The sequence below is a fragment of the Ornithodoros turicata genome, chromosome 4 (assembly GCF_037126465.1).
Source record: "Ornithodoros turicata isolate Travis chromosome 4, ASM3712646v1, whole genome shotgun sequence".
NCBI classification, from domain to species: Eukaryota; Metazoa; Arthropoda; class Arachnida; order Ixodida; family Argasidae; genus Ornithodoros; species Ornithodoros turicata.
In genome coordinates this window covers 65378777-65391382 of record NC_088204.1, presented here as the reverse complement: position 1 = coordinate 65391382, position 12606 = coordinate 65378777, and the positions used below count along the sequence as shown (strand labels likewise).

Below are 12606 nucleotides of genomic sequence, written 5' to 3'. Positions count from 1 at the left end.
TTTCTTCGAACTACGGATTTTCGTATGTGGGTAACCATAATTATACCACTGTCCCAGAGATATCCAACGAAATTTCTTGGCCAGTCGTCTGTAAAATTTAACAATGAATGAGCCCTACAATACAAACAGAGAAAACTTACTCACCATTGGAGGGAGAAAAAAGTCCCGGAGTAGGAGGATTCCGACTTACCAAACATACCCATGGAGAGGAAAAAAACACGTGCAAGAGCGCTGTCCACGCTTTGTATGTGGCCACAGGCTCTGCACCTACGATGGGAGTAGTATGTGTCAACTGTAGCTCTTTTATTGTGCGTGATGAAGTGTAACGTGGAAAAAATGTCCAGCAATCGATCATCCAATCATCAGAAAGGCCGCCGTTGCTCCATTAATCCAGCTACGGCTGATTTGTCGGTCACGTCAAAGGCTGACGGCCCTCAACTCCCTCACTCTGGCAACCAACGCCTCCTTGGTATCCCTGGGACTAAATAAGGCCTTTTCCTTCGGAACGTGACGTATAAAGCGCATGATGTCGTCTACTGGCTGAAGCCAAGCCAATCGCTGAAGATGATTTCAAACACGGAAAGCCTGTGGATACCAGTGGCTTCCTGTACGGCCGATACGGCAGTTTGTCTCTCTCTATAATGCAGCGGCCGCAGAAAGAATGCTGAAGTAGGAAACCCCGAGCGCGAACATCTTCTCAGCACATGGTTGTTATCGGTGGACTCTTATTTGAGACATGGCGCAAGGTCTCGCCGATTAGCGAACCAGTTGGGGTTGGTGGCACAGCGAACAGCTTGGTTCTTCTTTCGCGTTACCGGAGCAGTCGACAGACTTGCGTTCTGTTCTGTTGTTGTCAATACTCATGGGCACAAACTTTCTGTCCTCATGCAGGCAACTAGAACGTTACGAAATCCTCAGTATTCGCGAGCATCTGATTCTCGCAAGTCTCGCGAAGTGAAAAATTCCTGCTTTTTAAGGTAACGGGAAATTTTGAGCAGGAATTGCTTCTGGTGTCGCGGACTTCCTTACCACAGCTGACTGTGCTGCAGGTTACTAGTAAGTGCTTGGACTGCTTTGCAGGCGTATGGCATGCCGGTGAGGACCATCGGAAGGCAATCAAATCACGAGTTTTATAGCAACCCGGGATTTTGCGAAAAATCCGAGACGCGAACTTAGAGGCTTTCACATAATTTCACTATTCGTTACATCGGATATCTTGGGACGTCAATAAAAATTTCACAGATACGCACACCCCAACTTTTCACCCATTGATTATAATTGTAGACGGATGCGAGAGCTCTGGAAACTACCCTTTTGCACGACCAACTAGATTATAACGACCATATCGTAGGCACCCCTTCCTAGCGCCGCAGTTGGAGGCTAGCGGTGGCGCTACTCATCGGCCCGGTTATTGCTTCCGCAATTTCTACAATACTATGTACCTCAGCCCAGACATGTACAAGATACTCAAAAATACCGCACCACTCAAAAATACCGACACTCAAAAAGTACCAAAATACCGCAAATTGTATTTAAAATACGGTATTTTAAATACAATACTCCAAATACGTACAAGTCTGAGTCCTCAGCTTAGTTTAGTATTTTTCTACGCGGTGGACGTCCCACGCGAGGCGCTTCTTTCTAAAGTTGATTATCGTCAATACCATTATACGCGGTCTCGGCATTTTCACAGCGCTGTTGCTGTCGTCTGCTACGGCAGTCGTATGTCCACTTCTGCGCGTTCAAAATTCAAATTTCCATTGTCCAATCATGATGTAGATCTCGCGGGCCGATGTGTAGCGCTCCTATAGCGGATCGTGCTGACGGGCTCCTCATAGGGAAAGGAGAACGAAAGGAAAGTTAGGGTACATTTATGCTGCAGCATCGCTGCTCGCTGCTCGCTGCAGCTTCAAGCACATCGCTGCTCGCATAACCGCTAGGGTGCGTTTACCCTGCAGATTGCTCAAGATGCTGCTCGCTTTCGCTATATCAGTCGCATAGCAGCGTTCACTGTGGAAGGATGGAAACGAGGAAAAGTGGGAAGGAGGAAACCGACTTCATCACAACCAATCGCAGGTCGGATTTCAAGACGCCAGTCATCAATGATACCAGGAAGACAAACATGTTTACATTCCTAGGTGCAGCGAGCAGAGCGGCAAGCAGCGGCGAGGATAAGCGAGCAGCCAGGCTGCAGGGTAAATGCACCAACAGAAAGCTCTGTGTTTGACCTGTCATCGCCAGAAGTCAGGTAGTCCCCGGGCATGTTCAAACATGTTTGGCAGCATTGTTGTGGCGATGATCATGGCGTGCATCTTTGGCAAGCAGCGATGCTGCAGCATGAACGCGCCCACAGAGATACATGTGTTTGTTTCGTCATCGCCAAACAGCGATGTGCCATGTGCCAGCAGCGATGCTGCAGCATAAATGTACCCTTAGGTAGCAAACGAGCTGGTGGTGACGATTCATGACTTGAAAACCCGAGATAAGGTAGAAGACGATAACAGCTGAGTTTGAGACCGTGTTGTGTTTGTCTGTTATCGTCCTCTACCTTGTCTCGGGTCTTCACGTCATGGATCCTCTAGGGGTTGCAGATTATGACATCATATAGTAGGTCTAGTAGGTTATATAGGCCTTTTGTTTGTCGGCTCGGCGAACGAAACTCATCTGCTCTCCGTTTCTGCTTTCCTTCGTGACGTCACCCTCGTAATGGGAAGCTGTTGTCGTATACCCGATGCAGCGATCAGCTGTTTGTTTTCCGCTTTCTTGGTAAACCGAGAACGCCGTCGCTATGCCGTAAGATCCTCTTTTTCCTACCTTCTCGGAACTGTTTCCTTCGAGTGCTCCATCATGTTCATCACGCACGCGCGAAGTGTTGTAGAACATAGGGTATATGTTGGTATATTGACACATCGTGTATGGCCAGCCTCCAATCGGGCGGGAAATTGCCGGCTATATTGCCGCAATAAACTGCGGCCGGTCACGTCAGCGGTAAATCTGCGCCGATTATGTGGGGTAATGTTGGGCGTAACACGGTGTACGGAGAGATAGAGCGATAGAGAGTTCGTTGTAAAGCAACGTTAGCGTATTTTATGGTTTTCTGTTCGTTTTGAAACAAAGTCAAATATTCGTGTCGAAGCGTACGTGTTTCGTACTTGCATTTTACCGATGTAGTCTTTAATTCAGTTTGGGTTTTGGTTAGGCGATAACGGGTTCATTGTGCTTCGTGATATTTAAAGGTACTATAAAGCAGTCGATGTCGAACCTATGCAAACAGCCTGACGTGAGAGTGCTAGATTCAAAAGTTCAGCACAACAAGTAATATGCGCAGGAGTTTACTCTAAGTATTTTTAATTGGTAAATAAAAACGCAGTCAAGAATGTCGGGGCGACGCCTGGTGGGAAGAAGTCCTCAATTTGTCAAGCAACCCTGTAAACAAGGAGACCGATAAACAGATGGCTTTCCTGTTGGGATTTGCAAATACTACCTTTTGAGAAAATGTAATTTGTGTGAAAGAAAATAAACAAAAGCCGAATCTTGCACTCAGTAGCTAAACGTTTATACCTGGGCCTTGTTTCAGCACCGTGGCGCTGCTATCGTACGTCGCTGTTTGGCCCAGAGTCGTGCGCATGAGACATTTTTGCCGCCGTACTTGGCGGAGTTGACGTTTCGTCGGTCTGCTTCGTCACAGTGTTGCCAGTAGATTTAAATTTGCATTTTCTCGGGAGCTATAAAGTCTATGTGAGAAAATTCTGCGGCATTTTACTCCTGAGGACGTAGACAATTCGGGGCACACAAAACATAGGGTTGCACCTCGACTGCTTTATAGTACCTTTAAATATCGTTAGTACCTGGACGCATAAATATTGTTATAACCGGAACATATCAGTATCAAAAAAAAAAAAGGAACATACAGACATGGTAAAACCAGCGCATATTAGTATATGGTTAAATGCAGTATCAATATCGTTGAATCCTGAATACAGTAAAGATAGTTAACACCTGATGTGGTAGGAACACGATAATGAACTACTGTAGTCCGAATATAGTCTTCTTTCGAGGAATGTTCTGAAATGAAAATGTACGCAAATGAGAAGAAAGAAAGAAAGAAAGAAGAAAAACACAGAAAAGCAATAAAAAAATGAGAAAAAGAAATAGTTTTTTTTCGTCCTTTCCTCTAGTGTGTTGACGGCAGTGACCCTAAGCAGGTGCACATGGCGACAGTGCGGATGCCGTTCTACAAGAGTGGCGCTTTCAGGGTCTTTTGACGCTTTTGACAAATTTCGGTTCAAAAGGCTTCCGAGAAAATATATGCATTGAAAAGGTGCCGGAAGCGATGGGGCGTTTTTTTTTTCTTCATTTTTGTCTCGCCTCTTGATGCGTTGAATGGAACGCACAAAAAGATGAGAGACTACTATTTTGCCGTTTACTCTACCCTTTTAACAAACTCTCCCTCTGATTGGTCATTCGCGACTGAATTCTGCACTGCGCCCTCTACGTGCGATCAAGTGTACTGCAAGGTCGTTCCCATGTTGAAGCAGAGAGGGCGCTTCACGGTCATTCGTTTTTTAATTCGTGTTATAGTCCCCTGTAATTCGCTTAATTCGTTTACGTTAATTCGGAAATATAATTGTGAACCACACGATAGATTAATAAAAATACAATGTTGCTTTGACAATTAATTGACTCGGCAACAAACAGAACTTTTTTTTTTCCGGCTGCACGCGCTGAGCTGGCGCGCTAACTATGTATACATAGTTATATTTTTGTGGATTTTATTTTTGATATGTCCCGTTTTGACTAGATGTAGTGAGTGCAGTAACGTATTCTCTCTGTTGGTATGAATTACTTGTTGAATCTCTCACTTGGTAAATGCTACTGTAAAGTCTATTGTGCTACATTTGAAAGGCTACCTTGGTGCTACCTCTGTTAGCAAAAATTGAGGTGACTACAAATAGACCTAAAACTTTGCATAAAAGTTTGTGATAAACTTACGCAAATGGTCTCGAAAGGCAGCTCCCTCTGAAGTCGGCCCACGGCGCGTACTAACCCGACATGTCCCCCAATTCCTTCCTGCTGTCCTCTCTCCATCTGTCCACGTCTGTACGCCGCTCATAGCCACAGTTGCTTCGCGGCGCTTACACGGAAGTAAAAAAAAAAGAAAGGCCTGATAGAAGACTAATTGAAGTGACAGCATATTTTAGACTCCAAAATGACTATAGAAATTACCCTTATTTTTTTCATTCATTTTTAATGAATGAAAATTACCGGACGCAAAATTACCAAATTACCGATTATGATTCCAAACTTGAGGGCGAACCACACATATGTGAAACTGAACGAAACAATACAGAAGAGAGAAAGCGCTTAGGGAAACGTGACGTCAACACCGGACACCTGTCTCCCTTTACGAGCGGAATTTGTTATGCGTCATAAACATACGTTATGACGGTTTGTGTTTTACGTCAGGAGTTATTCCATTCAGTGAGTATAGCAATCCGTGTTCTTGCTTTCCAGGTGCTTCTTCAGCTGGTGGAATGTCTGGATCCGGATCAACGGGGTCTCATATCCTTCGCGGATTTCTGTCGGGGAGTCAGCGCGGCAATACAAGGTACGTTAAAGCGCATTAAGTCGTCTGCACGTATATAGAGACACAGTAGTCGATTATAACCCATAGAAACGGACGGCACGTGCTGCATGTGCACCAGCAGGGCGTTCGACAGAAGGTGACTTGAGTTTTAGGAAGTCGTAGATAAACTGGCTTGCGTCGAACCCAGTGGTTTATCCAGAATCCCAAGCACGGACGGGTGTTATAAAAAAATGAGGGGGGGGGGGGGTCATTATTATAGTTATAGCTGAAATCACAGGACATATAGCTGAAATCACAGGGGCACTCCCTGTAGGGTGTACACAGCGTTTGGCGTTCGCCCATTTCATCGAACGCCGTTTTATCGAATGACGCTTCACTCAACATGTCATCGTGTGGCTTGTACAAGACATGCAGATGTCTTTCACAGTCCTTAGTAAACATAAAATGTTCGTGTTTAAGCACGATAGCTTTGATATTTGATTGCTACGATCCACTGTAGGGTAGTCGATAGAGTAAATTACTGTGTGACTGTTGCCGTATGAACACCTATTTTACTCGTGACCAGGGTGTCGAACCGAACCCGAACCGGAACCCGAAATGCAATTTTCATGACACTGTTGAAACCGAACCGGAGCAGAACCGAACAAAAAATAAGAGCGGTAACCGGTTCGCAACAAAACGGTTCGGACATAAAAGAAGTCAACATAAGAGTTCAAGTGCCTCACAATCCCCCAACGAGGACACGTAGGTCTGCATACGATGGATTTCGCAAATTTTCACCTAGCCGTCAAACGAGGACGTATAGTACGTATGCTTTCAGTATCTTTTTTTAACACGTTGAAGCGCAGTTGTCTTTGTGAGCGCCGCGGCTAGCGCCCCACGCACGCGCTAGAGGAGGCGCACCGCGGACGAATGAAGCAGGAATGGATTAGGCCAGTTGTGTATCTCTATAGCTTGACACGTGACCAGTAAAAATTAAGCAAGTCAGAAACATGACACGTGAAGAAGGAGCGTACGCAGAACGGTGTCTGTTTGATTGGTCGTGGTTTGAAAAGTGAATGTAGTTCTGCTTACTGGTAGTGCAATTGTGTCGTGACACACTGTCTGTGTGTTGTGGATTAACTGGTCCACTGGTATGAGCTCGGACAGAGCAAGGCTGGCAGACTTATTTTCGACATGCTCCAGTACGGTTTCAGATCGCTTCCGCGCTGCAAATGCAGTGTGCCCGAAAGTACCGTCGTCTATGTAAAATGCTGTCCACCTTATTGAGCTTCCTTTAATGCTGGCACTGTGCGTGTGAAAAAAGAGATTTTGATCACAGAAAGTAGCAGGACTACACCACTTTATCAGTGTGGACGCTATATTTGCAAGTGCTCATCGATTTCTCCTTCGTCTCGCTAAAGGGAGTACCTGGCCACTAAAAACGTCAATGCAGACAACAGCAGTAAGCCATTAGCCACGCATTTCCTGATAATAGCAGTTTTATGAGATATATAAAATGGAAGCGTTGAACCGGGGGGGGGGGGGGGGGTTCGATTTTTGGCATGGACGAACCGGAACTGAACCGGAACGAAATCCAAGCAATGCGAATCCGTATTTTTTTGCGGTTCGACACCCTGTTTCTGACCAAACAAAAAATGAGCGGTCTTGATAACATAACCCGGTGGTGTCTATAGAATGGTAGATGATAATTAGGTTTGATCAAACTGTTTATTGCCAGACTACAAAAAAGTATACGGTGAAGTCAACGGTGTCTATTGAAGAATGTTGCTTTTTATAAATACTTGGGTGTCATTATTAAAACCGGTCTAAAATTGGATAGCCATCGAAACACATGTGTTCTAAAGCTGGTCGACGACTGTGGATGTGAAACAGGAAATTTCGCCTTGGAGCAACGAAAGAAATTAGCAGCATATAATTCATTAGAATTTCACTGGAATATATGCATCAGCAATCTGGGATAAAGGAAAATAAGAGGTCTACCGCACGGCTCATATTGTGCAGGTGCAGAAGGACTCCCTCTGTGACACACAGTATTCACATTTAAATATTAAAAAGTTGCAAAATCTTTGTTTCGTTTGGAGGGTGAGTGCCCCGTAGACGGTCTCCGAAAATTTGAGGTTTAGTATGCTGTTAAAAGCCTCGCCACACACATAAAAAAAAAACAGTTGATGTTTTATGAACGTTATGATATGCGTATGCCGTTCTATTACGTACATGTATTGGTGCGAAAAATACAAATGCCATAGATATATACATATACATATCACGCATTTTACTGAAATAAAAATATTATTGTAGTGAATTTACGCACCATAAAATTTGCAATTTTCAGCGGTGGCAGAAAAATGACTAATTGTCATGGTCGGGGCTGTAGTTGTGTGATGTATTATTGTTTAGCTTCGGCGCTTGAACGGTAAGCCAATTTTTCCGCACCCCTCCAAAAGCACAGGGTTTAACTCAAATGTTAGGTTTATGCAGCTTTCGCTGCCAGTCGAGAACATTCCAAACGCATGCCCGAACTTGTTCATCAAGCTCTAGGCAGTCGGCCTCCCTTGACAGCCACGAATTTAGGATCGCGCCCACGGAAGCTATCTTATCAACAACGTGTGTTTGTACGTTAGCACGTGTTGTTTACCACAAGACGTCGCGATTTGCTATCTTTGTCTCAACTTTGAAGCGGTTTTTATTCTCCCTGCACCCCTTCTGGGCTACAAACGCTAAGGTCCTTAAGGTGTGGCTCGCCCTCTTTTCATCTTCGTGCGAAACAGATTATTTGTCGTTTGAGTTTCCGTACGCCACGCGGAGCTCGGAAATGGCAAGTCCTTCGAATGTTTGAAGGACCACTGCACTCGTTCACCGTTGACGTAGCTGATTTTGACGTCTGGCAACGGTGCTGCTTGAGGCGTGTGTCCGCCATTAACCAGCGTGGTGCAAGAACGTCAGGAACCCCAACGATTGCTTCCAACTTTCACCTCGAACGCAAGGTTCATACTCCGGAACTTGTTCGGCGATGTTAATCGAAGTTAGGCCTACTCGATAAAACCATTCGCGAACGACATGGACGTTTTCGCGCTGAGCAGTGAACCGTGGTGCGGTGTGTCGTCTCCTGGACACTGGCTGGTAGCAGTGGACGTCGAAGGCGTCGCTCAAAGCCTTTTGCGACGCGCCCTAGTCAGCGGAACAGCGGTAGCGCGTCGGACTCGGTCGTTTATCGAAGTTGGACTGAGGATAGCACGGAAGTTTTCGTGGATTGTGGAAATGGTGCCGCTGTTGGGACGATGGGCTGCTGCCGGTAAGCCATTTTTCTGTGTGCTACTACTACGCACAAAAAGTAGTCTGGAACACAATCACAGTACTCTATAGTTCTTCGGGATTAGGGATTGATAAGACTATAGTCGAGAGAAGGAAAGTCAGTTGAATGGGGACGTTTATTCTTCAATGTCTCGTGCTGTGATATGACTTAGCGTATCACTTTTTCACGATGATACTGACAATAGTTCTTCCGTTGCATTTGAAACAGGGATCTGGTTCTATCGGTAGTTCTCTAATAATGCAATTATCTATACTTAATATTCTGATTTGCCGCGCTGTACAGGTGGTTCCAAAGATATACGTGTGCTACGCTTTTGGATAGTACCGCTTCTGATTCTGATAGAGGAGAAGGAAGAGTAACGACAACTAAAGAGTAGAGTAACTAACTAGAGTAACTAACTAGAGTAACTAACTAGAGTAACTAACTAGAGTAACTAACTAGAGTAACTAACTAGAGTAACTAACTAGAGTAACTAACTAGAGTAACTAACTAGAGTAACTAACTAGAGTAACTAACTAGAGTAACTAACTAGAGTAACTAAAATGAATGGGCTATGGAAAACTGAGTGAAACATAGAGGAGAGAGAGAGAGAGAGAGAATAAGAGAGTGTGAGAGGGAAGTGCATCAGGAGAGAAAGCATTCGTTCAACAGCCCGAACAAAAAATCAACTGTTTATTTCGTTTTTGCTGTTGATGTTACAGTATAGTAGAACGAAAACAAGAGTTGGAAACGGAATTTGCCGAAAGCTCTCCGTGACGCGCCTTCTACGGTAAAATACCGGCAACCAAACGCAGCCGGTATTGCCTTTCAACCGGCAGCCTGCACGAGCAACAAATAACCGGCCGGGTGGCAATCCTACTCAGACACCTTTCCTCTGACGCAGCAACCGTGAAAGAGAGAGATGAGAGGGCGCTCGTGCCGGTGTCATCGTGTTCCAGTATCACGGTATCGTGGTCACGAATGTTTACAAGCGAGAATATTGCCTCATGAATACTCTCGTTCGGACCAGTTCTTGCGAAAAGTGGAAAGCTTTCTCCGATTAGTACCTATACTTCCACTACCTTACAGTCGTTGAAGTTACTGCTGCTGACAACCGAGAGGAAAAGTGCACGTGCAATTCAACTTTCTTTATTGACAATCCAAGACAAAGAAAACTTATAAGAAATGGAACTGCAGGGTAAACCCGCGACGCAGTCCCGGATACAAAAGGACATCTTGTGAGGAACAGACAGCAAAGCAGCAACCAACACACTTCGTAACAACAAACGTAATCTGACATAAAAAAAAAAAAAATTGATTGCCGTTACCAGTAGCTAAATATATCTCTAACTTCCTGGAGTGGAGGTAGTTTGACGTGTGACTACAAAGACAAAACGTTCCAGACCAAAATATTTTTGAATTCGCATTTTTTTTATTTGACTTTGGCACCAAATAAAATGCAACAGTCACTGCCTGCAGTTGGTTCTGGGAATAGACCTTTCCCCTGTTGGAAACAAATGACGTCATAGCGTTCGCCAGCGCCACCAATTTGGTAGAGTTGAACTACGCTCGAGCTAGGGATGAACAAGGTTGCGCCCGTAATCCACGATCTTGAGATAATTATATAGTCCCTGAAACGGACGCGACCTTCGGTCCTACCTTTCTTTCAGTAGGAGGCAGCGAACGAGTGCCCATTCGTGGAACCCAGCACTCTCCTTCCGATTTGTTTCGGTTTCAGTCTGTCTACCAAAGTCATGATGACATTTCTCGGGTAGTGGTCTATTGGGAGCTTCAGAGTAAGGTTATCAGTACGAAGTGAGTACGGTGGTGAATAAAGTTGTGAATAAATTACTGATGAATCGTATAGATCCTATTTATCAATTTATATACAAGGATGGCAAGGTTTACCACCTTCCAAAACACTACTTACAGATAATAAGGGAAAGGAAAAAGCAATACAAGCGTGAGGATGTAACGATAGCAGGGATCTAAGTGCCCTTTTTTGATAACATGTTCAAATGGGATGTGCATGTGAGTCCGTAAACTTCTAAAGCGTAATTTATGTGATTTTAGATCAATGCTTGACATATCAGAAGAAGTCTTCTGGTACAAACAGACCAGGAACAATCTTGGTCTGAACATCCAGAATATGCAGCTTCCAGTCAAGGTGACTCGTGTACTGAAACACCTAGAAACTTCGTAGACGAGACTATTTGTCTCATCGTCCTCAAAATGTAGTTTATAATCAGTAGCTTCAAGTACTCGCTTTTAATGTAGCTAGATTTACTAGCATTTGCCACAAGTCTGTTTGCAGATAACCATGTCGAGTACCTTAGGAGAACTGCGTTTTGTTTTAGAAAACATTGTGCGTGTACCGTTGGCCCCGACAAAGATATTTATGTCGTCGTCACTTGTAAATAGTCCACAAGGTCGTTTACATATATTAAAACCTGTCAATTTTAATTTCAAATTTATTTATTTTTAAATTTTTATTTCTTTAGTTTAATTTTAAAGAGCTTTCAATTGCTGTTGCGTGTCACCTGCGAGGAGTGAACCGTATGAGGTTGAACTTGCTTTGCAGTGAAAGCAGTTTGTTTTAAAATGTTTGCGAATGTCTCGTTTTTTTTTTTTTTTTTTTTTTTTTGTCATCCCTCACGTACTGCTCGTCAGCGCGCGTGTCTCATAATTAGTAGGATGGAGTAATTGCTTAGAATGGCAACTATTATAATGGACAATGCCCGTTTTTCGTTGAAGGAAGGAACAATGGCTCTGCCGCACACAACTTTCTGCATTTATGGGCGCCCTTGGCGTGCACGGGAGGAGCGCAGTGCAATGGTAATTTGTTTGTAAAGCGCATGTAATGGCGCTGGAGCAGCTTGCATTGTCGCGGGTGCATGGCACCGCTCAAGAAGCAATTCAGGCGGACGAAGGCTAATGAATCGGTTGTCACGCACGGGCCGGACTGCGACATCAGCCCAGCACCTTGGCTGGCGTATATGCAGGGTCTTCCTTTTAATCGGGAAGAAAACTATTAGAGCTGCATCAATTTCGTTTTCGCAGGTGGGCTATACAGCCAGGCCGACATCCTGTAGGACAGCATACGCAACTATTGGATGACTAATTAGCTATAATTAATTCATTAGTTAGATGTTTTCTGGGAAATGCGAGATTGCAGAATTGGAGTCAGTCATTATTCAAATCCATCGTCCTTATTAAACACCTTGAGTTAAAGTGCCACTGCGGACTCAGAAAACAGCGTTTACTTTATTTAGTCCATGAAAAGGTGCCTCAATTTGAATCCTGAAAGTGAACATATTCGACACAAGTGTGTCTGGTTGGGTGAGAACTATGATAGTAACGAAAATCTCCAACCAAGTTACAGGACGGGGATACCCGACGTTTCGGAGCCAGTTCGGCTCCTTCCTCAGGGGTGACTGTAGTGGCCGTTGGCAGCAGCGTTCTGCCAACATGCTGCTGCTGCCAACGGCCACTACAGTCACCCCTGAGGAAGGAGCCGAACTGGCTCCGAAACGTCGGGTATCCCCGTCCTGTAACTTGGTTGGAGATTTTCGTTACTATCATAATTTGAATCCTGTTTACGAACGCTGTGCATTTCTGTCAATTTTTGAAGATCTGCTGAGCCTCCACAAGTTTCGATGACGCGACCAGCAAGTGACGTTATCATACGCCCACAAATAGACCTCTCCCTGTTTGTAAACAAATG

General features: G+C 44.6%; 1 protein-coding gene across 4 annotated transcripts in view; it reads left to right on the top strand.

Annotated features, from left to right (window-relative positions):
* Nucleotides 1–12606, top strand: part of LOC135391704 (rab11 family-interacting protein 4A-like) — an 87221-nt gene that overhangs the window by 43134 nt on the left and 31481 nt on the right. Inside the window, exon 2 of one of the 4 annotated variants that reach the window (XM_064622061.1) lies at nt 5515–5608. In XM_064622061.1, the coding sequence (XP_064478131.1) occupies nt 5515–5608 (94 nt within the window). Of the gene's footprint in view, nt 1–5514; nt 5609–8286; nt 8883–12606 lie in introns of those variants that run through there. The other 3 variants (XM_064622065.1, XM_064622060.1, XM_064622064.1) reach the window with 3 other exon arrangements.